This window comes from Bidens hawaiensis, unplaced genomic scaffold (genome assembly GCF_021521415.1).
Source record: "Bidens hawaiensis isolate Kalapana, Puna unplaced genomic scaffold, B.hawaiensis_p1.1 tig00061060_1, whole genome shotgun sequence".
Classification (NCBI taxonomy): domain Eukaryota; kingdom Viridiplantae; phylum Streptophyta; class Magnoliopsida; order Asterales; family Asteraceae; genus Bidens; species Bidens hawaiensis.
This window is the reverse complement of record NW_027500989.1, coordinates 1,407-28,840: the sequence shown is the minus strand read 5'-3', so window position 1 is coordinate 28,840 and position 27,434 is coordinate 1,407. Positions and strand designations below refer to the sequence as shown.

Genomic DNA, 27,434 nt, shown 5'->3' with positions numbered 1-27,434 from the left:
TTTGCATATATGCAATGCACACTATTACACATGCGCACTGAACCGACGAGGTTACCGACAAGGTTTTTTTTGAACCAATAACAACATATAAGAATAATGGGAAAAAATAAACTACAAAAAAAAATTAAAAAAAAAGTTAAAAAATTTTTTTTAGGAGTTTTTAAGTTTTCTCTTTAAGAGGAGTTTTCACTAGATCCCACCCCTATATATATATATATATATATATATATATAAAACACGCATACGTGCTTATCTGGAACAAGGCGTACGAATATGTGTACCTACTGTACTATCGATAATACTAAGTCTCCGTGTAATGAATATTATATTCGATTATAATCAATATTAATTTAAAATTGTATTTTATTAAAATAATATTATGTTTTATCATAATTTATATTGTATCTAGTCATAACAAATAAAATATTTTATTTTGCCTTAAGAAATAATATTCTTTACTCTGATTATTGTTATCAAATTATTTTTATGACAAATTGTTGAACCGAAAGATGTCAAGATCGGTAGCCTCATATCGGATGAAGAACCGGTTCTACCCATAAGTGAGAATTCTGATAAAGCTTAATCGAGTCCAAATTGAATCTTATTGTATGATCGAACCACAAATCGAGTGTAAATTCAAGGTCTAGAAAGAAACTGTGAAGAGTGTGATCTACATACGTTCATCTGAAGGGAACACAACACTTTTCGATTCGGACCTAATCTTTATCCCATATACCAGTCTCTAATGATAAACTAAACTATTTTTTCTAGTCATCTTTTCCCTCCCGTTGTTCAAAAATAAACACTACTCCTAAGAAAATACAATTTATCAAATTACTAATATAATAACAATTCTATTGAATTTTCAATAATATAACAAACCGCAGCCACCTACATATATCATACATCAACTATAAAAATGATATTCTCTTATATCTCACCAGTACCACTGACCTTGATGAACCTCCAGAATTAATAAATTCATCAAATCATATATGCATAAGTATCCCTAACGACTCCCATATTGTTGCCACTCCGATCAGTTTATCATTAAGGAGAACATTCACGCTTGCAGACCGGTGATGTGTCTTGACTGAGAACATACTTACTCCCAATTAATAAATTATCACTTTTACTAAACCCAGCCCGCTTGTGTATACTGAATAACCTGATGAAAAAATATTCTGTAATTATACTAAATAACACCCAAAGGTTTGGGGAAGTATAGAAATGCCTCCCGATTATAACATACGGCTTAAACTCATAACGGAAAAATGTTTACTCATGGGAGAGGCATGACAAAACAACTACCCATTGGTGGGATTACATTGGAATAATTGTTGTGCAAGTTGTGAACTACTCATGATTATTATAATGTGTGCTCGGATAGACAAGGATAGTAAGATAATGTTGTGCATAGTTTCGATACTCCATGCAAGCATTTGGGAGTGTGCTATGCTGATATGGGAGATGAATTGGAGCTATTAGTTCAAACATTGACCCTTACCGGGTTAAACTTACTTGTCACGTGATGACAATTTTCGATACATACATGTAAACAATGGCCTTTTAGACTAAATCTATGTACTATCCTGGATATATGGATACATGATGTGGTGTGTGTAATACGTATCTTTTATTTGAATTACATGACTGTCAGCTAATGTGATTCCCTGCACAATGAGTTATAGGGAAAATTACTATTATGAGAAGTTTAGTTGTTTATCATTATAGAGTGGCCCCGAAGAAAACAAACACATGATTTGAGGCAGTTGTGGCAGAAATGATTGTTCGGAAACTGCAGATAGTAACTCTGGCAATCGCAGCGCGATTCGCTGTCGACATTAATACATCATTGAATACAAATCAAAGGCCAAGCACTATTACGGCAGCGAATATTATTTCGCCGCCCAATACTAATACACCTACAAATGTTATTTTCTTGATAAATACGAACATTGTCACGAATAATACTCTCCCACGGGACACTAGTGATACTGCCAATAACAATAATTTTCCCCACTAAATGCCATTGGCAACAAAAATCTTTTACCGAACATGAATACTAGTCGTAACAGCCGTGATCCTTCACGACGGGAATACTCGTTTAAACGATTTAAGTCGTGAAAACATGTAAATTTTAGTGGTACTAAAGAATCAAAGGAATTAGTAAAATGGATCGAGACGATAAAGTCTGTTATCCATACCAGTAGCTCCCATCAAATTGTATCGTTAATTTTGTTACTATTACACTACTTAGCCATGCCCTTGTGTGGGAGAAAGTGATAGTACGAATTCGGGAACAAAAGGCAATTGTCCACATGATCGGGCAATTGTCCACATGATCGGGATAAGACTTAAAACCTTTATATTGAAATATTTTGTCCAAGGAATGAAATCCAAAATGAAAGGGTGGGTCAACTGGAATGCACAAACCGTTCAAACGATCTGGTTTGACTAATACTATTGTTAGTAATCCGAAAGTAGAGACCTTAGTTAATCCAGTTAGCCACTTAACTTTTGAGAATACCGGGACGCAAGCCGGGGTGGTAACTTTGAATTCGGTCAGTAAAGGTGTGTTGAGAGTACCGGGAAATTATCTAGTACAAAATGAGCTAATCATGAAACAGGAGTACAAGAGCTACAACAATTTAAACGTGCGTACCCCACAACTCAAAATAATACGACAATTAACTCTAGTTCATAATTAAACATATACAATGAGCCTTTGCTAAAAGGTATGTCGAATAAAGGCATGTCATAAAAGCGGGAAGATTGGATACTATGCCTGTAGCCGTGAAACCATTATGAACACTGTAAACAAACCATTCTAACCTCATCACTTACAGTTATCCCAATCGTAACCAATTCGATCACAAACTATGACAAACCCTCATGTTTACCATGAGTATGGAAGTACGAAACGCTCCAAAAAGAACTGTCCTTGGTTAAACCAAGAACGAACATTGACGTCTAACTCGGCTAGAGGCCGTGATTAGTGATCAAACCCAATAAACACTACAAAACTGAAATGTGGTGAAGAGTACATTTGTAAATTTTGATTAATATGTTTCAGTCTCGTTAAATATAAGCAATGAGGGAATCTTATCCACACTAACTTCTTATCCCTGGAAAATGTACCGATTAGTGAACTAATAGATCCTTATGCTATAGACTTCATTAACGGTAAACCTAGAACTGTTAACCAAATACTCCAAAACTATCTTGTTATCCTAAACAACCAACCAATTTTATTGACATACTCCTGGTCTAGTTGGAAAGCATCGATGTAATTGTTAGTATAGACTGGTTAGCTAAATACAAGACGAAAATCGTATGTAATGAGACTAAATAGTTAAAATTCCTCTCTTGGATGATGAAGCAATTATGATACAAGGAGAGAAGTTTGGTGTAATATTACCTCTCGTATCTCATCTTAAAGTATTAAAGCGTTTACGCCAAGGGTGTATGACATTACTGTAAAATGTAACCATAAGAACCCCGACGAAACACATAGGAGATATCCCAGTAGTACTCGAATACTCCAATGTTTTTCCTGATGAACTACCCGGAATACCACTATCCGACAAGTTGAATTCCGAACCGACCTAATCCTAAGAACAACCCCTATTAACCAGGACACTTTATCGTCTGACACTCTCTGAAATGTAAGAACTAATTACACAGCTACAAGAATTACTAGATTAGGGCTTTATGGGACCTAGCTATCCCCTTTGGGAAGCACCTGTATTGTTGGTAAAGAAAAAGGATGGAGGCTTAGGATGTGTGTTGATTACCGGAGAACTAAACGAAGGTTAATATCAAAAACTAACATCCCCTCTCATGATTCGACGAATTGATCAATCAAACTCCAGGGAGTGAAGTACTTCTCGAAAATCGACCTCCGATCCGGCTATCTTCAAGTTAAGATCCAAGTGGAAGATGTTTCTAAATTGGTGTTTTGAGCTCGGTATGGTCACTATGAACCCTTAGTTATGCCTTTCGGACTGACTAATATACCTATAGTTATCATGAACTTTATGAACCGAGTTAATGAATCTTACCCCGCCAGACTCATTATAACGTTATTGATAACCTCCTGATATATTCGAAAACCAAGAAGAGACATGAATAACATTTACGAACAATCTTGGAGATGTTGGGGCAGTAGAAATGGTATACCAAGCTGTCTAAGTACGAATTATGGCTACAAGGAGTACGATTCTTAAAACACATTATTAGTTGACACAAAATTTACATATTCTCGAGCAAAACCGGTAAACACCAGAGTCACCAAGAGAAATTCGCCAAATTCTGGGATTAGCTGGGTATTGCCAGCGCTTATTGAAAACTTTCCCAGTATAGCCCAACCTTTAACCCTCCTAACCTAAAAATACCGAGTTTATGATTGGAGAGAAGAACAAGAAAGGGCTTTTCAATTGCTTTCAAATCCCTATTCAAAGTCTCCCAGAAGGGACTGATGAACTTATAATCTATTGTGATATATCCCAAAAAGATTTGGAATGTGTACTAACTCATAGAAACAAGGTTATAGCATATGCTTCCCGACAATCAAAAACGCACAAGAAAATTTTACTATCTTTAACCCGGAGTATGGGACGATTGTTTTTACATCTAATACATGAGCATGTTATTTATATGTCATTAAACGCACAAATGATAGGAATCGCAGAAGCTTATAACCTGTAATTGATCTGACAAAACTAGATATGGGATAAGGAAGACGAGTAGAATTGTGGAACAATTGTAATTATGAAAACCGATGCCTCAAGATGAAGGGATGAAATTAAACACTGGAAAGTATGGGCATTTGAAACAAGTGTTTAGACAAACCTTATCGGGCAAATTCATATCGCCCAAAAGAAAGCCATGTGAGCTTAACATTTAGAAAATGAAGACTTGCATGGGAATGAGCAGAACTTCGAAAGAAAAACCGATAAAAATCTATACCTCAAAAAAACTGAGTCTATATTCTAACTTTTGGTAAATTGTGTAACTTAATCATAGACAAAGCACATAAGTCCAAAGATTCTATTCATCCAGGTGCTGATAAGACGTACAAATATTTAAAGGAATATTATTGATGGTCCGAATGTATGAGTCGGGTTAGAATTGAGGCAGAATATCAAAGGCCCTCGGTAATGTTACAACAACCGAAAACACCCAGTGGAAGAGGGAACAGAGTACCATGAGCCTCGTAGCACCTTTTCATAATTCATCCTGGGAACACAATGTAGTTCGAGTCCTAATTGACCGGCTAGCTTAAATTACACACTCCCTCCCGAATTATAATAATTACATAACTGAAAGGCTCGCCTACCATTATATATTTATCTATTTCGATTACCTCAGACTGAGATAATCCATTCACCTATTAATTTCTATTAAATTTAAGAAACCGAATCGGTTTAAGCACGACCTGTCATCCCCAAATAAACGATCGATCTGGAAGAACTATAAAGACATTGGCGGAATTACATTGCAACTGTATATTAAATCTTGCAGGAAATTAAGGTTAACATTTCCCACTAGTATAATCCTCATATACTAATAGTTACCATGATATTATATGAGCGATACTATAACTGGTACGATATGAGCAAGAATATAAATCGTTACCGCAATAGGCTAAAAGTTAGCAACACTCAAAATGGAATCCAATTTGATTTCGGAAGCCACAGATAAAACTCGTAGAATTTAAAAACAAACTGAAAGCCGTATAAGACTGACAAAAGAAATATACTGATGTACATACTAACTTGTTAACCTTTGAAAGGTGTTATTTGAGTTGAGGAAATCGATAAGTTAACATCAATATATACGGAACTTTAACAGGTTATCTTGAAATTTAATCCCATAGCAAATCGACTAAAACCATGTTTAGTTTCGAGTTTTAGTCCTACTAATAATTTCCTCTATACCGAAACAAACAAGTGCTTTATTGACAAGGCGGAGATAATACCACTTGAAAACTTACTTATAACTAAACTTGGTAAAGAACCCGTATAAATAATGGACGGGAAATTCAAATAGTTATGATTCGTCAAAAATTTTATTAATCAAAGTTCGGTAAAATCCACAGCGGGGAACCAAATATATTTGAAAACGAAAACAAATACTCATGTTGGTCCCTAAGGAACGTATAATTGGCATATTGATTTCAGGGACGAAATTTCTTAACGGGGGAATAATGTGACAATTGAGACAAAACTAGGTACACCCTAATATACAGTTACCGATTTAACGCTTATTACACAACGAACGAATGATTAACCGAACGGATCTGGTTACGACCCAGATATCCTGAGGGGCCATCTATAAGTGATATACGTTTAAGATAAGCCAATATATCAATACTATGGCCTTAGTTCGATAGCAAAACAGTTAAACGAAAACATGCTCGTTTAACTACCCGCTATAGATTTAAACACGAAAGAGAGTTACAAAACAAGCATTGTATCATCCGTTTAAATGCTTCATAAATTATGAAATTTTGTGGGAAACTCAGAGTTGGTATATTTTGATCACATATGAAATTTGGGAGCATTTGGAAAAGCCTAAATAGGTTTTGTGCATTCGCGTTTATTTGAATTTTCATAGTCGTTTTTGGCTCAGAAATGATATTTGACAAGATTATTAGAGTTTAATATTTTTCCAGGTTGTTTTGGGATATATGCTGGTCACTCAGAAATTTTGGTAGAATTTTTAGCGATCGTTTGGTATAAACGGGTGATTTTCTGGCTAAATATAACAGATAAAATGAATTTTTATAAATTAATAAATTAGTAAATAATTCCATAAATATTTTTATAAGAATCTACATATTTTAATTGATAAGTGGCTAAATTTTCATAATTCAAGGATTCACGGATAATTAATTATGTTAATTTAAAGTTTAAACAAATTCAAATCTGATAAAAACCGACGAGTTCGTGATTAACGAACCCGTTGGAATATCAGGACATCAAGAGTGATCAGAAATGATATTTCTGTATTAATTAAGTAAAAACGAACTTTTTTATGTGAAACCCGGACAATTTGAATAGATTGTGCGCGTTTTTCTCAAATCAAACTGAATAAACGGAAACGAGCCCTATAGCGAATCCAGAACCCAATATGTGATCTTTCTTTATAACTTAATAATATTATCGACCAACACATTTACCCAAGCTTGCATCCCCATAACTGTTTTCTAAACGCATAAACGAACCACTTGGCCCAACTGGGAAAACGGTGAAACTGAGCCAAGTTCAGTTTTAAGTATTAGACATTGAACAACATCACAACATAAGCCTATTGACACTTTCTGCGCGTAACAGCTATACCCAGATTAGATACACAGCCCAGTTTAGTATTGAGATTATAATAATATTAAAATATTAATATTATTATAATATTAATTATAGGGACAAGTGAACGAGTCAAACGAACTACAAGCTGACGCTGTACTGATTCTCTATTAAACCGTGAGTTTCATGACCCCACTTTTAAACTGCTTTTACGAACTTTTGGGGTGAAAAACATGTTGATGCATATCTATATATATATATACTCTGAACTGTTTGATGATGGGAATTATCTAAGTGCTAAAACACAAAACTCCCCAGTAACATAGTGATTAACTTCGAGCCGGTGGCATGTGAATAGTACTATTGGTTTGACAAACCCAGGCGGGGCCAGCACGGTTTGCTGAGACATTATCCCGTTTGCACATGTCCATAATTATACAAACACGCTATGTAGTGTTAGGCATAGCTACTCGGGGCATGTTGTGGGCGGAAAGGGGGCCACAGTGGTTGATTGAGCGTGGGAAATGGAGGCACGCAGCACGAACAGTCAAGGCTTCACTGTAGCTTAGCATAATTACATCATAAACATACAAACAAACGTACTTGTGAACATACATACATACATACGTGCGTATTTATAAACTGCGATTGTTGTACACACATCTGATTTCTTGAAACTCATGAAACTCACCAACTATTTGTAGTTGACTCGTTTTAACATGTTTTTCCAGGTATACCAGATTCGGACTAGAAAGTCCATGTGCTACGTGTTTGACTTGCGATCAATGCTGGGTAAATTGATGCAAGTGTGCTAGTAAGGAGTAAAGCCGCTTAACGGGCTGTATTTAGTTTGTATCACCTAGTTGTAAACAAAGTTAGATCGATGTAAAATATTGTAAACTAGTTTGTATTGTTCTTTATAAACAATGTGGTTGATACCTGATGTGCTAAAAGTAGTTATATAAAAACATGCTAATCTAGACACTAAGTAATAAATTCTAGACTCTTAAACTTAACTAAACTACTAACCGGCAAGTGAACCAGTCGACTCTAGTACAGCTAAGTAAGTCCGGATATCGAACCCACGAGACTCTTTAAATTACGTTTACTAGCTAATTAGACTCGACTACAAAACACAACTTATTATTTATATTTGTTTAAGGGGTTTTTATTTAAAATACTAAATTAATATTATAATTAAAACTAATTAACAAAACAAGTAAATTAAATGAAAACAAAGTTTGTTATGAAAATAAGATGATGATGAGAAAACTACCTAGGCTAGACTCCCCTAAATTTTGGTAATGAATTGACTCGGGAAAATATTTAGTTATGGACTGGGATCGTAAAATAGACACTTAAAAGAAAAACCAGATAAGACCCCTGACCCTTCTCAAGAGAAAACCTATGGATTTCTAATAAGTTTTAACGCACACTAGTATTAAAAATCAAGTTCGCTTACGGTCACCCAATTGTTTACAATTTAGTTCCTTTATACGAAATCCTACCTTACAGCGCGGAAGTCAATGGCAGTTTAATATATCGAATTGATTCAATAGACAATACTTAAATAATCAAACCTAGACGGACTCCTTACGAAGAACTAAATCTAGCAAGATCAAATAATAAAGATCTATCGATAACCTAGCACCTTACAGCTATTTAGGTTAGCAGCACACTCAGGTTTATTTAATTAATAATTATTATTCCTATGATCTTATTCGAAATCAATCATAAAATAATCATAAACACAAAGTAGATGACCTAATAGCAACCTATCATAATGACAAACAAAAATCAAGGCAACTATGGAATAATAACAATTAATCAAACAATCTTAAATATCCATATGCATCAATTTAATATAAGCAAACCTTTTACTAAACCATAAAAACCAAAACACAAATAAATCCCAAATCAAAACACAACGTCAAAGTAGGTTCATCATAAGCCTAGGCAGTCTATAACGTTTAGCCTAGCATCTTAAAATAAAACAAAACAAAAATAAACGAAATCATGGCGAAAATAAATAAGAACGGAAGAATGAAGGCGATAAAACCCGGAGTCTTCGTCCTTGAACGATAAGCACTTCGCCAGCTGACTCCTCGACTCCAAAGCTGCCCGAAACTCGCCTCGGAACTCACCAAATTCGTCTGGAGCTTCAGGGTTATGATTAATGGTGAGTTTAGGGGTCTTTATATAGGCAACAGGGGACCAAAAATAGGTTAAGACGGTTAAACAGGGAACATTCTGGAAATCCGGACACAGCCACCACCCGCCGCGCCGCGCGACAAGCCCCTTCTCCTTGGCCGCGCGGCGCACCGGCCTAGGGGGCTGGTCCACCTCGTCTGGTCCGGTTCAATCCTAGTTCGGTCCGGTTCGTTTCCTGATGCGTTGGTTCTCCGGTTCGGCTTGTTTTTGCTAGTTTTTCGCCCTCTTTTCACTGGAATTAAAACCCGAAACCTACATTATTCAAATAAGTTAGTAGTATACAAATCTTAATAAAAACCAAACATAAACGATTAAAATATTAATTGAAATATACAAGGGATTAATATATATTTAGCCTTATATCAATACCAGAGATGTCTGTTACATTTCCGTTTTACGCTTCCGCAAATCGCTCAACGGGGTGTGACACTTCTCGTCTTTCAACACTTCAAACACTTCTTTCAGCTGCTTGGCGTGGCCAAACTCGCTCTTCGAATAGACCACTATATCGTCAATGAATACGATAACCTACTTGTCTAACATCGGCCAACACACCTTATTCATCATATCCATAAATGTTGCGGGAGCATTGGTTAGACCAAATGACATCACGAGGAACTCGTGTGTCCATACCGCGTCCGAAACGCTGTCTTAGGGATGTCCGCATATTTCGCTTTCAAATGATGATAACCTGATCTGAGATCTATTCGCGAGAACCAGCTTGCACCTTATAACTGATCAAATAAATCATCAATCCGTGGCAATGGATATCTATTCTTTACCATAAGCTTATTCAGCTCGCGATAGTCTATGCACATCCTCATACTTCCATCCTTCTTCTTAATGAATAGCATCGGCGCGCCCCATGGGGAAACAATCGGCCTTATAAAACGCTTATCGAGGAGTTCCTGTAGCTGGGACATTTGTTCTTTCATCTCGGACGGTGCCAGGCGGTAATGTGCTTACGCGACGGGCTGTTCTCCTAGTATCAATTCTATCTAAAACTCTACCTCTTGTTCCGGTGGTAACCCCAGAAGGTCCTCAGGGAACTCTTCGGAATAGTCACACACCACAGGAACGTCTTTCACTTCTTTCGTCTCGGCCGTGGCTTTGACAACGTACGCCAGGTAGGCACTGCACCCTCGCCTCAACAAACCTTCGACTTTTATCATCGAAATGACGTTAAGCCCTGAACTTTCTTTATCTCCATAAACCGTCACTGTATCACCATCCAGAGACTTCAGTATTATCAATCTACTCTTACACACTATCTAAGCTTCAAATTCAGACAACCAATCCATTCCAGTACTACATCAAACCCTCCTAAAGTCATGACATACAGGGTAGCAGGGAATTCATGTCCCTCTAACTCTATCTTGCAATTCTTAAACATTCTCATAATTCTAACCGAGGTCTCACTAGCAGTGTCTGCCGTAAAAGTTTCGGTCACACGACAAAAAAACCATCTTGGCTATCTTACAGAATGACGTAGCAACAAAACTCCTATTCGCACCTGAATCAAATAATACGGAAACAGAAATACCGTTTACTAAGAAAGTACCTGTCACAACATCGGGGATCTTCTTGGCCTGTTCTTGGGTTAGCATGTAGGCTCTTGTCTTTGGCCTATTCTGCTCAGCTCCTTTCTTACCATTTCCCCCAGCTTCATTTGCAGTGCACTCTCTTGCCATATGACCAGTCTTTCTACATTTGTAGCAGACAGGCTCGCTATTACAATCACGAGAGTGGTGCCCTGTCTTCCCACACTTGTAGCAAGTGTTCATACTCCACTTACACTATCTGCCGTGCATCTTCCCACAAGTCTTGCACGGTTTCTTCTCCCACAATTTCAGCTTCTTCTCATTTGAATTCCACAATTGAGTACCCGGTCACTTAGCAAGAGCAACCCACTTCTTCTCTTTCTTATCTTCCACTACCACCACATCATCCACAGCCAGGTCATCATAAACCAATTCTGCGAGTTCGACAGCAGAATCAAAAAAGTAGTAGGTTTACTAGCCCGGACTAAGGTGCAGACATTTTATGGTAGTCCCCTCAAGTAGCACTTGATCCTCTTTGCCTCATTGTTTACCATGTCGGGGATAAGCCTGGACATGCGATTGAACTCAGTAGTGTACTCGCGGTGTGTCATTTTCCCCAAATGACGCCTCCTCAACCTTCACAGACCGATCTTCACTTGACGCCTCCTTCTCAGTCTCTTCATCTTTCTTGCTACTTTCCCCTGCCCTCTCAGTGGTTCATGCACGGCTTTCAGTCGACTTTTCTTGTTGAAGATTTTGCATTGCAATAGCAACTGTCTGGGTAATGGCGGCTTGGATAGCAGGATCAAGCTGATACCCTTCATCTCGCACAGTCATGCTTCTCTCTTCCTCGGACTCGAGGATCGGTTCCTCGGAGGGTACTTGGGTAACACGTGGCCTACCATGGCGCCTATCCCTCCTTGTCCAGTAGTCTTCTTAGCACCAGCCATTCGTATTCCATAGGAAAACACAAACGTCGTCACTACAGGAACTATTTAGTACAAGGGTAGTAAGGCTAACAGGTAATAGTGGCCAGTTGTGATTAGCTGATAACGTTACTCTCCGTGTCCTATACACTTCCATTTGTGAGTTCACTTGTGTTAGTTTCTACTTATAAGAGTTAGACCATCATACATTTTCACATCATCACATATAAACAATCGATTCTACTTCTAGCAATTAAGCTAACTTTCTTACTTATTCTTCACTATACACAAGATCAACTTGATCACTTTCTAAGCTTGTCTAGGTGACACATGGAATTCTCAGACTGGCATCTTCTTTCTTTTCTTCTTTAAGTCCCATTCTCTGTTCGAGTCTAAGCATATAGGATGCTTATTTCTCTCGAACTTACGCTCTGATACCAACTTTAAGGCCCGGTCCTGAGACCCCTACTTTGCGTTGAATTTACTCATAAACACAGTTCTAAATATCAGAGTTAATTAAAACTTTTTGCGGAAATATGAAAGTCATCCATTCATACAAACCAACAAGTATTCGTTTAAAACAAAGGAACACAAGTCTTAACGATAAACACAAATAACACGTGAATCTCCTTTCTTTCGATGCTAGTCTTCACTTTATTTCATTGCCACGTGCCTCCCTTCAAGCAACCTGCCACATTCTACTCACCTGCGTGCATACTAAAATTCAGCTATGCTGAGTGAGTTTTAGTTTAACAGTTATAGGATTATTCTTACACGTTCTTTCATTTACGTACAAATATTTCCCGTTATTATTCTTACATTTACTTACATAGCATACCACTATTCTTACATTCTTGCACAGATATTATAAGGGTCTGCCACCCTACTTCTTGCACATATATTATAAGGGTCTGCCACCCTACTTTTTGCACTGATATCATAGAGTCGGCCACGCTATTCTTGCCCAGGTATTAGAAGGGCCTGCCACCCACCCTAACTCTTACATTATATTCTTAATTGACTCTTTCAAACACATTTAGTTATCAACTAAACACATACAAATTCTTACCACATTCTTTCATCCTTTCCTTATTTATTCATTTTTATCATATGTGTAATTAAGTGTGTATATATATATATTCTTCTAATCTAACAAGTATGCACACAGCCCCGAAAACATTTCAAGAGAAACGGGGCTAGAAACTTACATGGAAACGATTCCTCTCCGAGTTTATCGAAATTCCCTTCCTTAACTGAGCTCCGCTAACTGTGTAACAAGTCACGAGTATCAATTATCTATTACTACTACTTCATGCATCTACATTAACGAACCGTTCAACTAACGGGGGTCCGGGGGCAGCACCCTTGGAAGCGGGGTCTAGGGGCGGAAGCCCCTAGCAAGGTCCAAAGGCAGAGCCCCTGGCTGGGGTCGAGCTGCCAGGTCAGCTTGGAAAAATTTTATTTTCGTTAATAGGCCCTTTATCAAAAATGCATCGAAAAATGAATTGGGTCACGTTTTACAACAATCTGAAAGAATTCGCATGGAAGAATTCGCTTGGACCATTCGCTTCGCATGGCATGCGATGCGATTCCTTTTTGTGCGAATAATCTCATTTTCTTCATTTTTACCATTTTAAATCCTATTGCTCTGTGACTCTTCCTTAGGACCCGATTCTACCATTTTTTTATGGGTTTTGGGTTGTACCAACTTTGTATACTCATGTTTACTTAGTCCGAACATCACCTCTTTGTCCTAAAACGAAACCGTTAACACTCGGCCCAACAAGTTCATATTTTTCTTACTTCTTACAGTCCGATCTATCATTATATCACATTGCATGTCGAATCCAACCTTAAAAACTTAGCCTTTTTGCCGAACTCACCTTTTTGGTCTTGGGTTTCGGGTTCGGATTTAGACCACTCGTGGATCTGGACGTGCTCTTTGTTTTTTGATGGTTTTTACACCCGAGATTCGCTCTTCCTTGGTTCGGATTTGGATCCGGGTATTAGAGAGAGAACGAGTGTGTTCTTGAGTATGTGTGTGTGTGTGTATGTAAGGAGGAAAGAGAGAGAAATGGGAAAATGAGGAGTTGGTGGACAAGGTTGGGGTTTAAATACCCCACCGTATGGGCCTTGGGCCCGTATCCATTTTCTCAAGCCCATTTATAAGTCCTAGGCCAATCACTCAATCTCTTTATACTAAACGAAATTAAATAACGACACACACAATAAGTACTGAAATTCTCTTTTATTTATAATTCTTAATTTACGGATGTTACATGGACAAATGGAATTGGATTTTGGAATGTTTGGTACAGGAGATTTTTGTGTGTGTATGCGTGCCAATGATTGGGAATGATGATGGAATGATGAGGATAAGGATGGAATTTAGGATTTAGGGGTTTAAATAGGCAAAGCCCAAAGGCTTTTAGGCCCAATTTACTCTCAAGTCCATTAACCTTAATAATCTCATCCCTTCTCATTATTTAACTAACTACACATCGCAACACGACACATAACTAAAATAACTCGAACTACTTTATTTATCTATCAAAACGAGGACGTTACACATATAATAAGGTATACTACTATGAAATAAAACATTCATTAATGTATAAAAAACTAAAAACCATCCGGAAATAAAAGTATATTGTTTATTTTAAATTTTTTATAAAAATAAGGGTGCAACGACTATGTATTAACAATGTTTGAATGCTTATTGTCTATTATACAATCAAATATTTATTAAATACCGTCTATTTTCATGAATTGTCAATGAGTTGCATGGGCGTCAAACTTGTAAAACTTTAAGCAAATGAATCGAGAACAAAAACACGAGGATTTGATCAACACATCTCTTTGTTTGTTATGAAGAAACGAAGGACACACAAAATAAACCTAACTTCTAGGGTTCATATAATACCAAGCTACCTATTCCTATACAAACTCAAACTGGGAATTTAAATAATAAACTTAATAATCTAAACACTAACAAGATTATTAAGTAATTCAAATTAAACCTTGGACTTTATTAACCTCCTTCAACCACCCCTATAGAGATAATCTTACCACCCTTGTACTTTCCGTACTAACCATTCGAATCATTCAAGTTGGTATTGCATCATATTTAAAAAAACTAGTATGTTATATAAAGCTCGAATGCGTTTTAATACAGTCGCCCAGGTTTCAAACTGCTGAGCAACCCATTTTAATTTTTAATGTTGTAAGCCTATAATAGGTAATTACCTCATTAAAAAATAAACGGTAAAAAAATCTTAAATATATATAAACGAAACCTCCCTACATTTTCTCAAGCCTCCAGATTGTAAATGAAGGCTTCTCATGCATTTGACCGAACTTCATGGGCATGAATCTCACCAAACCCAGATAGCCATTAAACGGGTAATAACATCTCATTAAATTAACAATTAATCTCATCAAATATTTTTTTTTATATAAAAGTTTTATATAATTTACTATAAAACGATTACAATAAAGTAGCAGGCAAACGGGCAACAAGCTGCGCCGCAACCCCCTTTTGAACAGCAAAGCCAATCCTGCTAAAAACGAAGCTTTGGGACCTAGAAGCTGAAGAGGTTCCGTGTACGACGCGCTGAACCCTACTCAAAAATTTCACAGCCTCTGGAGCCAGAAAACCAAATGTATCAAAGGCAAATGGTAGAAAGACATGTTGATTATCTAAACAAGCTTTCTCGTGTTTAACAACTTTGCCCGATTCAGCCTTCAACGCAGCCTGACCCACTACAAACCCACGGTCCCTAAGCCCAACAAGAGGAGACACTCCTGTAAGATCCACACAGGCGTGTTTCCCCCCTGCCCACCCGAACACAAGAATATCAGCCGGTCGTAAAGTAGACCTCCCTTCAATAGGATCCTTGAGAAAGTTAACAGGGGCCTCCTTTTTAGCAGAAATCCCTGCCCGTTTAAGAACATCACACAGAACATCCCTAACCAGATCATGTCTGTATTTAAAGCCAGGCAATTCTTTGCAATGCACCGCATGGTCACCAAAAGAATCCAAACAGACCTTGCGACAAATTGGGCAAGGTTCATCCGTCGGGAACATAGGGATCATTAACCGGTACTTAAGGATAGCCCGATACTCCAAACCCGACATACGTTGGCCTAATCCTTCAATGGGGATAGCCGTTAGAAAATCCTGAGCCCGAGGAGCCCGAAGGCATTCAAACACCGCCTTTTGGCGAGGGAATAGATCAAACTTCACTTCTAAACTCTTGACGATTCCACTAAATAAGACACTCGCCACAACATGTTGGGCTTTAAGGGGGGCGGTGTCCTTATTAGAGAACCCGCTAAGATCAAAATCTGGAAGTGAAGTACGTAAACGATCCATCGCACACCCATAATCAGAGTCCAACCCATAAATATCACAACCCCGAAGAATATGGTCTTGCAAACACCACGACTGTGCTCTCGAAGCCACAAAAGCATATGTAGATTACATCCTCGGCCGAACAGAGACCCAACCCCCCATAACGGATCGGAAGTGACGCCAACCTCCATTGAAGATCCCCAAAGAACGGACCTCCACAAACTACGATCAAATATTTGATATGAAAATCCTATAAAATAGAAATATACTAAAACTTAACATCCGATTTTTTATGAAAAAAAATATTATTTATAATTAAAAAACAATTTTATAGTAAAAAAAAATAAACGGGTCATGAGTCACACCAAACCCATATAGCTTTTAAACCGGATTATAACTTCTCATTTATTTGTGAAACCCTTTCATCATGAAATCCTAAGTATATAATTAACTCATTTACAATAAATAAAATTAAAATTCAAAATAATATATAAATATTAGAAACGAATAATATAAAACAATCCCGTATTACAAGAAATAAAAACTAGTTTAAGATAAAATACCGAAGGTAAACATCTCCCATCACCTTTCTTTTAGACCACAACAATAATCAATCACATAAATATAACAAATATACATCACTTAGCGCATGCAATCTCAACTTGTACCTGAAGCTTTAAAACCAGTACATTAGCCAAAACTTAGTCCGAAAACGGTTGAGAGTCCATACACAGATGGACTAGTTTTTGTTGAAACTGTCCATACAATTCACCAACTCTTCGTTTTCAGGGTTTAATCCAGGCAAAACGAGCAGTTTTTCTTTGATTAAAGAATCCGAGTCTTCGTTAGTATTAAGGTGTTTGATAAATTCGGCGTGAACTTCCCGAAAAGCGATAATAAACATTGCAGCAGTATCGGGTTGTTGAGCCTCACGGAGTGCTGACAATGCATCTTGTAATGAACCGGCTGCTACGTACAAAATCAGGGCTCTGCATTGGAAAAATAGCCAAAACAATCAAATTCGGGTGTTAACGATCCGGCTGAACAAAATTTGGGGCCAAACATCCAGAAAAACGAAAAAATCAAACCGGCTAGATAAGGGGATAGCTGGACCGGTCGGTTTGAGTAGTTGGCAGTTTGATGGTTCGGTTTTGACAGATTGACAATTTCATCTAATTTTTTTTATTATTTTCAAAAATGATGGATTGTATACATAATTCGCATATTCCAAAACTGGAAAAAAAAATAGAAAAGGCTCAACGGGCCACCAAACCGCCTGAACCATGAACCGAAATTGCTTGGTATTAAGTTGAGGTGGCAAAACTGGTAAACTTTTAGTATGGGTTAAAACGAGTCCCCTGAACACATTTTATCCAAAAGATTTGGTTTTTCTATGATAATAACATAATATAACAATTAACTTTTTCAATAAAATGATTTAGAAGGTTCATGTGTTGAGCACACTTTTGGTGACTTTGGCCTGCAATTTGAACCGTTTAGAGATAGAATATAGTTTTGGATGTAATTTCCGCGTTATGAAAATTGGGTTAATTAATTAAGATCAATTAGGAATTTAGGGATAAATCATATGATTTGTATTTCATTTATAATAGCTAATCAAAATGGTGATTATGTTTATGAGTTTGTAATTAGTTTTAGAGTTATATTTTCTGGTTATAAGATTGAAAGTTATTCGATCCAAATTCATCATGTTCGTTCACGCTTTGGTGAGAGCTATATCATTAAATACACGATGGATACCTCCAGATGTTATGTTCAGCATGAAGGACATGTTCAGCCCATCTGTGTAATACCCTGAAAATCATAATATTTATATGAGAAAAGAAAAATCATCTCTAATTACGCAAATATGTGAAATTATCTGCACATTAAATATTCACGGCACACAAGCTAAATATCAACATAATCTCGGCATTTTAACATATTCCCTCTGAAAACTTGCATTAACATCATATATACCCAACCGAAAACCATCATATCAAATATGCTCATTCAAAACACTTAAATTTTATATACCCATTCGAATAAATACTTCTATAACATGACCACTTCAACCCTTAACCTGTCGGAATTTAGCATAGGGATCCAACATTGACTCTTTATTTGGTGAGAGAAGAAAAAGGGTATAAATAATGAGTATATTTGTTATTATGACTTTTTATGAGGTAAATATGATATTATGCAAGTTTTAAGGCGATGAAATTCTCATATTTTCACTTCCTCATATAGTTGAGAAAAGAAAATGAATCATGTACAAGAAATGGCATGTAAATAGAATTGAAGACTAAAAAGAACTATTAGTGTAAACGGTTTACAAACCTTGAATAATCACTCCCTTTTAAATGTGGTGCTGCCAACGTGGCAGCATCTGTCCAGTATCCAGCATCTTGCAACTGAAACATAATGAACAAGTCATTAATACCTATTAACTTTCCGGTTTCAAATATATACTAGTTGTTAGTTAGTTCATAACGGGTTTTAGCCCGTATATAGTTAGATGGTTAGACAAAGCCCATGGGCCGATTATTTGATGTCATTAGGGTTTATTCCTTGTATATATAGGAGTGTTCACCATTGTATTAATCATTCAGTCAGTAAACATCCTCTTCTTTACATGGTATCACAGCTACGGCTCTCGATCCAAACCCTAGTCTGAAAAACGAGTTCTGGTCCCCCTGCACAAACCCTAGCCGCCACCTTTTTTTTTCTGCTCAGTCACAAACCCTAGCCACCACCTCCTGTTCTGTCACAGATCTTTTTCCGACACATCCCCAACCATCACCGCCACCACCATCGTCCCCGGACACCCTCGTTTTAGATAACCCGAAAACCCGCCGCCGAACCGACGCCACACGCGCCCCCACGCGCCACCCTTGTTCCGCCGCTGCCACCCACGCGCCGGCGAGTGACGGCGCGTGGCCCTTTTCCGGCCACCAGACTTTTTCCAGACGTCTTGTTTTTCACCTCCGAACCTCCATGTGGTGATAGTTTTCCGATTCGGACACTTTTATTTTTCTGCCCCGGCTCGTGTATTAGTTCTTGCTCGGTGTTCAAATCTTCAGCTTCTATGGCCAACAAGACTTCAGAAACTCAGATTGCTCCAGGAATCATCAACTACTCTGCTGTTCTACGCATTCCCATCAAGCTTGACTCCAAAAATTGGAGTTCGTGGAGTCTCTTTGTCCAAAAAGGCCTTACTAGTGTGGACAAAGACGACCATCTCACTAAGCTACCTCCAGATCCGATTACCCGAGAGTGGCGTATAGATGACAGTGGAATACAAATGGCACTATGGAATGCCATGGAACCACAAATTCTCACCATTGCCCAAAACTTTTCCACTGTGAAGATGTGGGATCACCTTTCTTCATCCTTTTCGGCTCAAGAGTCTCAATCTCATGCATCCTATGGCAGAGCCGAACAAGGCGATTCTACATTCACCGATTACTTTACACGATGTTCTAAACTCCGGGATGAACTTCGTGCTGCATATCCACCCATTACTGATTTACAGGTCCAGGAGGAGCGAAACACCAAGATGGATGTCATGACCTTCATTGCCGGTTTATCACCCAAGTATTCGAGTGCTCGGCCCTTACTGTTGAGTAACCCTTCGGCTACATCCTCTGTTGAATCAACTTATCATATGTTACGGGAGATGTATGGTCACGATGCAAATCCTACAGACACATCAGCTATGTATACCTCTACTGGTAAAGGTGTTGGTCGAGGCTCTCATACGACCCACAAAAAGGGTATTGGACGAGGTAATGGTCTTGTCTGTCACTATTGCAAGGAACCTGGTCACACTAAATGGGATTGCCCAAATCGTCACCCAGGAAGCCAGCCACCTCCTCGTCCCAAAGCTCGCATGGCTGCCACCGGTGAGGCTTCAGATCCGGTCACTACTCCGGCCTATACGTTTAGTGAAAAAGACTATTGTCGACTGCAGCATCTTCTAAATTCTCAGACACCCGCCCCCGCTCCACGCGCAAATACGGCCAATTCAGGTACATTTCCTAGTCTCACTTCATCTTGGGTTATTGATTCAGGTGCTACTCATCACATGACTGGGAACCCCGATATCCTTTCTAGCCTACACAAAGTTTCCCACCAGCCAGTTCGACTTGCTGATGGATCTACTTGCCCCGTCCTTGGCATTGGATCCGTCACCAATTCGTCAAACCTAAACCTCTCTTCTATTTTGTTTGTTCCTAAATTTCCCGATAGCCTTTGTTCCGTGAGCCAACTTACTAAACAAAATAATTGCACTGCTAAGTTTTATCCTACTCATTGTATCTTCCAGGAGCTGGGGACGAACCGGCTGATTGGCACAGGTTTTGAATCAGGAGGCCTCTACCGCTTAACCTTCCCGCCACATCCTACAGCAAACACTTGCGTTTCAAAAGTCAAAGAGGACCACTGTCGGTTAGGTCATCCCTCTACAGCGGTTATGAGGCAAATGAGACCAGATTTACCACTTTCGTCTTTTAATTTTCATTGTGAGTCATGTCAGCTTGGTAAACACACCAGGCGTCCCTATCCCCCTAGAGTGTCTAGTCGAGTCAGTGGTTGTTTTGAACTTTTGCATTCTGATGTATGGGGCCCTTGCCCTACTAAATCTACATTGGGTTTTGAATATTTTGTTACCTTTATTGATGATTATTCTCGTGCTACTTGGGTTTATTTATTGAAATCTCGTAGTGAGGTGTTTTCCACCTTTCGTGAATTTAATGCTTATGTTCAAAACCAATTTAACACAACAATAAAAACTCTACGATCTGATAATGCAAAAGAATATTTTTCCACCGACTTCACATCATACTTAAACACCCATGGGATTGTTCATGAATCCTCGTGTGCATATACATCCCAACAAAATGGTGTCTCTGAACGCAAAAATCGTCACCTGTTGGATGTTGCTCGCACACTCATATTTCAATCTCATGTTCCACATCGCTTCTGGGGGGACGCCGTTCTCACTGCCACATATCTAATAAATCGCATGCCCACACCCGTTCTTCATGGTAAAACACCATTTTCTATCCTTTTTCCTACAGGCACTCCATTTCCTCTAGCACCTAAAGTTTTTGGTTGTGTGGCTTATGTTCATGATCATCGTCCGACGGTCACTAAACTTGACCCCCGAGCTATCCGTTGTGTCTTTCTTGGTTACTCCCGAGTTCAAAAGGGGTATCGGTGCTATAGCCCATCTCTTCACCGATACTTTACTAGTGCCGATGTCACCTTTCATGAGTCATGTCCCTACTTTCTCGAGCCTACCACTTCTGTGTCTGACCCTTTCCCCGACCTTGATCTACCCACCTCTATCTTCATCCCCACATTTCCCATGCACAGTGTACCAGATTCCCCAGTATTAACTACTTCTGATCCTGCTCCTACGGGTCCACCGACAAACCCTCCACCTCTACTCTTCACATATAGTCGTCAACGTCGTAATCACTCGTCACAGCCTCCTGATTCCCAATCGGACCATGATTTGTCCTCAGTTCCACCTCCCGCTTCTGAGACCAACCTCCCCCCACTCACTCCCGAACCTATTCCTACCTCCACTACACCATATGATCCTCCAGGTGCCCCTTTTCCCGATATACCTATTGCCTTTCGCAAAGAGCCTCGATGTTGCACCCGTTACCCGATTCACGATTATGTTGCCTATTCTCATCTGTCTCCTGAATCTCATGCCTACACTACTACCCTTGATTCCTACCCGATTCCCAGGAATGTGATGACAGCTCTTGCCCATCCAGGATGGAGGCGGGCTATGGAGGAGGAAATTGGGGCTCTTAGATCCAATCATACATGGGATCTTGAAACGCTTCCTGTAGGGAAGCGTGTTGTTGGTTGTCGTTGGGTATTCACGGTCAAACTGCACCCGGATGGCTCTTTACATCGCTTAAAGGCGCGATTGGTCGCCAAGGGTTATTCTCAGGCATATGGCATTGATTATGATGAAACTTTCTCACCGGTTGCTAAAATGCCATCTGTCCGTATTTGCATTGCTCTTGCTGCCATTAATCATTGGCCGCTCCACCAGCTTGATGTCAAGAACGCCTTCCTTAATGGTGTTCTTGAGGAGGAGGTGTATATGGAGCAGCCACCAGGGTTTATTGTTGAGGAGGAGGCCTCGAAAGTTTGCAGACTACGTCGTTCTCTCTATGGCCTTAAACAGTCTCCCAGGGCATGGTTTGGTCGATTCTCGAGTGTTATGGGACAGTTCGGGATGACTCGTAGTGCATACGATCACTCTGTTTTTTTTAGACACCACAAAGGGAAAAGGATTATTGTAGTTGTTTATGTGGATGACATCATAATCACAGGTGACGAAACTACTGGGATCACTGAACTCAAACAGTTCCTTCAGACTCAGTTTCAGGTTAGCGACTTAGGTCGGCTACGGTACTTCCTCGGCATAGAGGTATCTCGCTCTCCACAAGGAATACTTCTCTCTCAACGGAAGTATGTCCTTGATATGTTGACTGAATGCGGCTTGCTGGGTTGCAAACCAGTTGATACCCCAATGCTTCCTACAAAGAAGCTCCTCCCAAAAGAAGGGGATCCGATGAAGGATCCCGAGCGATACAGACGGTTGGTTGGTAAACTTAATTATTTAACTGTCACGCGACCGGATATTTCTTTTTCTGTCAGTGTTTTGAGCCAATTCATGGCTGAACCATGCACCAGTCACTGGGATGCTGCTCTTCGTGTCTTAAGATATCTCAAGGCCACACCAGGCCTTGGCATCCTATATTCTGATCAGGGTCATTGTCGAGTGGGAGCTTTCACAGAAGAGGGAGATGGTCAGATATCAGGTTTCTCAGACGCAGACTGGGCAGGTTGTCCGATTTCACGACGATCTACTACTGGGTATTGTGTGTTTTTCGGAGGAAATCTTGTGTCATGGAAAAGTAAGAAACAACACACGGTTTCTAGATCGAGCGCTGAATCGGAGTATAGAGCTATGGCAGATGTAACATCGGAGATGACATGGATTCGTCGTCTTCTAATAGAACTTGGAGTTGTTTCTAAAGACTTGATGCGGCTATACTGTGATAATCAATCAGCCATTTATATAGCCAAGAATCAAGTTTTTCACGAGAGGACGAAACACATTGAGGTTGATTGCCATCTTATCAGAGACCGGGTAGTAGGCACACAAACAGATCCTCCATCCATTCAACCGATTCATATTAAGACAAACTTTCAGCTTGCGGATATTCTCACTAAGCCTCTTCGGAAACCTCAAATAGATTTTATTTGTAACAAGTTGGGCATGATTAACATATATGCTCCAACTTGAGGAGGAATGTTAGTTCATATCGGGTTTTAGCCCGTATATAGTTAGATGGTTAGACAAAGCCCATGGGCCGATTATTTGATGTCATTAGGGTTTATTCCTTGTATATATAGGAGTGTTCACCATTGTATTAATCATTCAGTCAGTAAACATCCTCTTCTTTACACTAGTTTTAATTTTAATTATTGATAAATCAATTTATCTTATTAAAAGCCCTCGCTTCTTGCGCCTAGGCCCAAATTCCAGACAAGGCCCAATATATGCGCTTCTAGTTTGCTTGAAGTTGATGACACATATTGGTATTAATGACGAATCAAGAACAATGATTATTTGAACCTTTACTATTTATTACTTTTTGAACTTTTGGTTTTCATGTTTCGAACATTTGGTACTTAGGACATTTTGGTATTCAAGTTTTGGAATTACATTTGAATCTTTGACTCTTTTAATATAATAGCTTTTGTTTATTTTATATAAAGAATATTATTATTTTTCGAATACATAATATATATATATATATATATTATATAAGCGCGCTTTCATTTTCTTAGGCCCTCACTCTTTTTGCACCTTGCACCTAGGCCCCATGCGAGGCCTATGTGCCTTGAGTGGGCCTACCGCCTTTGATAACTATGTATTAAACGAGATTAAGCTAACAAGGAATTGAACAACACCTGTGAACAAGCTTCTTGATACCTCCCTACAGCACATAGTAGATGTCTGCCAGACAATGACCTGTCACTCTCTACCATATTTGCTGCAACCACCTACAATAAATAATAAGTTGGAATTACTGATATTTAAAATTGAATTATTAATACATAATAAATCCCAATTATTACCTTAACCGCCAGTTCGTTTAATGATTTTGAAACTGCAGATGACAGAGCAACCGCACGCAAAGCATTTGGATAGAAGTAAGGGCTTTCTCGAGGTGTAGAAAGCATTAAACTCACGGCAGCTTCCAACTTACCAATTGACACCAGCCTGAGTATTATTATAAAGTATAAAACTATAAGAAATAATGATTACTTATGCTATGTGATAGTAGTAACAGAAGTCTCAATTTTGAGCCATTTAGTTATGAATGGGTGGGTTCGGTTTGGGTTGTGTTTTAAAGGTGTGCACCCTAGTGTATCATTTTATTCAACGATTAGATGACTATTTAAAAAACGATTGTCATCTTTACTTAGGCATGTAAACAAGAGTGAAATGTTAGTGAACCGTTTTGCTAAGTTCATTCATTATAAGCAAACGAACATGAACATATATTTTTCTTCATCTTGCTAAACTAACAAACATGAACAGCTGCACCGTTTGTTCATTTATGCTCGTAAATATTCATTCATTTATTTAGATATTTAATTTAAAATTTTAGGCTCAAAAGATTTCTGTACATTTTTACTTTTAATGAGTGTCCGTTCAGTTATGTTCTCTCAACTATGTTTAGTTACGTTCGTGAATTGTTCGTTTATATTGTCAATGAACGAACATAAGCGAACACAAACACATTCAATTTCTTAACTAACATATAAAAAACTCCATTCATTAATTGTTCGTGCTCGATCATTAATACTCACTCATGCACGGGGTTTTGAATAGCCTCTTCATCCTCTAATTTTTCATGCCAAGAAATGTGCGCATTAGCTCTATCCCACAATTCGTCTTGCTCAAAAGCCATTAATTTAAGTTCACCATCTATCTGCTTAAAATGATGGCATCATTAATCTCTTTTCATATTTATAGAGAAAAATGCACAAATGGATACTGAGTTTGCAGTTTATAAAATATGGGGATCAAACTTGCAATATTCAAACCACAAGGACCATTTGTGCAAATTCTCTATTTTATAATTTCGTTTTCAAAAGCCTAATAAGCAGAAATAAAGCAAAAAGCTTACCACTGTGTTACTTTTACTTGACTTGGTTTCTGATTTGCCCTTGGAGGATATCCTAGTCAGCAATGACACGTCATCAGTTTCTGAAGATGATGGCGTCACTAAGTTCTTTTGCAGAGACTTGTTAGCCAAATTGTTCATCAAGTGTTTTAGTGCACAAGGTAATTGTAACCAAAAGTAAGCCTCGGACGTTTCACCAAATATTGCAGCTGCAAATGAGAACCTTGCAGCTGAACCTTTATTAATTATAGCAGCATACTGCCGTACCCGTTCGTCATCAAGTATGCAACCTAATGTTTCAAAACATTAAAAAGTTAAAACAACAAATTAATGAAAAGTTCTAAATAATATATACCAGAAATAGAGGTGGCAAATCGCAATTTTTATTAACGACCCGTTTGCTGCAATTTTAATCAAAGGTGGGTCAATTTGGGTTACATTTAATCTCAAATGGGTCAATATTAAATTCGACCCATTTATTCATTTTAAGGGAGAACTGCATATGTCCCCTTGTAAACTACACAAATTGAATATTTAGCATTCCTAAAACTAAACTTGTATATATCCCCACCCATATTGAAATTTCACATACTAACAAAATTGACCTTTCAAAAATACCTGGCCAAAAGCAAATAATCAACAACACAAAAAAAATATAATAATAATAATAATAATAATAAAAGAAGTCATTAGCGCGAAACATATAAAAAAATAGAAAAATCTAGAAAAAAAGGTAAAAAAAACTGTAAAAAGAACCAAAAAATTCATAAAATAGTTATTCTATAAAAATGGGTAAATACGAAAATTTTAAACTCTAGTCAAAATAAGGGTACAATAGTCATTCTATAATTTATTTTTAATCAATGAACCACAATAAGTAAATTTAATCATTTTTTCCGTTAGGAGGGAGGGGAGTGGGTGGATAATGAAGTTTTCAAGGGGATATATGCAATTGCCCCTAATTTTCATTGTACCATATATTTGGTCTTTTATTTTCATTGTACCATATATTTGTCTTTGTAACTATATAATAAAATGGTCAAAATGTGTACTGGGTCAGCAGGCCCGACCCGTTTCAACATAAGTCCATTACCTAAACCCAAACAAGCCCATTTTGTCACCCGTAACCAGAATAAACAGATGCCATATACCATAAAGCATAACCTCACCTTCTCTCTGATAAGGCTCTAATACCTTAAGAAGTAATTCTGGTACAACTGAATCCCCAATAGTTGGTGTATCAATTAAATAACTACGAAGATCTCCTGCTGATGAATTTTTTGATAATTCAGAACTCTCCTTACTGATAGATACACTGTTTGTGTTAAACCATGAAGGTTTGACACCACATTGCAAGATCAGGCGTAGTGCCTGTCAACAATAAATAAGAGGTCAAGTGTTAAAACTTTAACAAGTTAGAGGGTGATAGGAATCATGATCATTGTCTATTTTGGGAGGGGATCAACTGCAAGTTATAATTCTATAAATAGGTATTATTAGCTAATAGGGAGGGAGAGTAGATTTAGGTTTAAGATGGTAGTACCATGGCTCCTGCGTATGCAGCGAGAGGGCTAGGCCCGGGAATCTCTTGTAATCTTTCTTTACATTTTCATTAATACAATCATTCTTCCTTTTTATCCCTAATATCTTCTCTACGTTCAATCTATAGCATATCAAACCCTATCATTGGTCCGACCTGCCGCACCTCCGCTCTCCTTTCGATTTGAATTTCCAGATCTGCTTTCACGTTCAGATCTCAGATCCAGTTCGACTTCAATTTCCAGATCTGCTGTCACGTTCAGATCTCAGATCCAATTCGATTTCAATTTCCAGATCTGCTTTCACGTTCAGATCTC

General features: G+C 38.2%; 1 protein-coding gene across 1 annotated transcript; it reads right to left on the bottom strand.

Moving 5' to 3' along the window:
• Positions 1-16,964: 16,964 nt before the first annotated feature.
• Positions 16,965-27,203, bottom strand: LOC143603224 (uncharacterized). Its single transcript, XM_077080096.1, has 9 exons — positions 27,198-27,203; positions 26,748-26,949; positions 25,582-25,868; positions 25,262-25,383; positions 24,524-24,668; positions 24,356-24,448; positions 18,683-18,756; positions 18,104-18,157; positions 16,965-17,331 (listed from the first exon to the last, which is right to left on the bottom strand). Exons 1-9 carry the CDS (start codon positions 27,201-27,203, stop codon positions 17,082-17,084), a joined length of 1,233 nt encoding a protein of 410 aa, XP_076936211.1. The 3' UTR covers positions 16,965-17,081.
• Between the last annotated feature and the right edge of the window lie 231 nt (positions 27,204-27,434).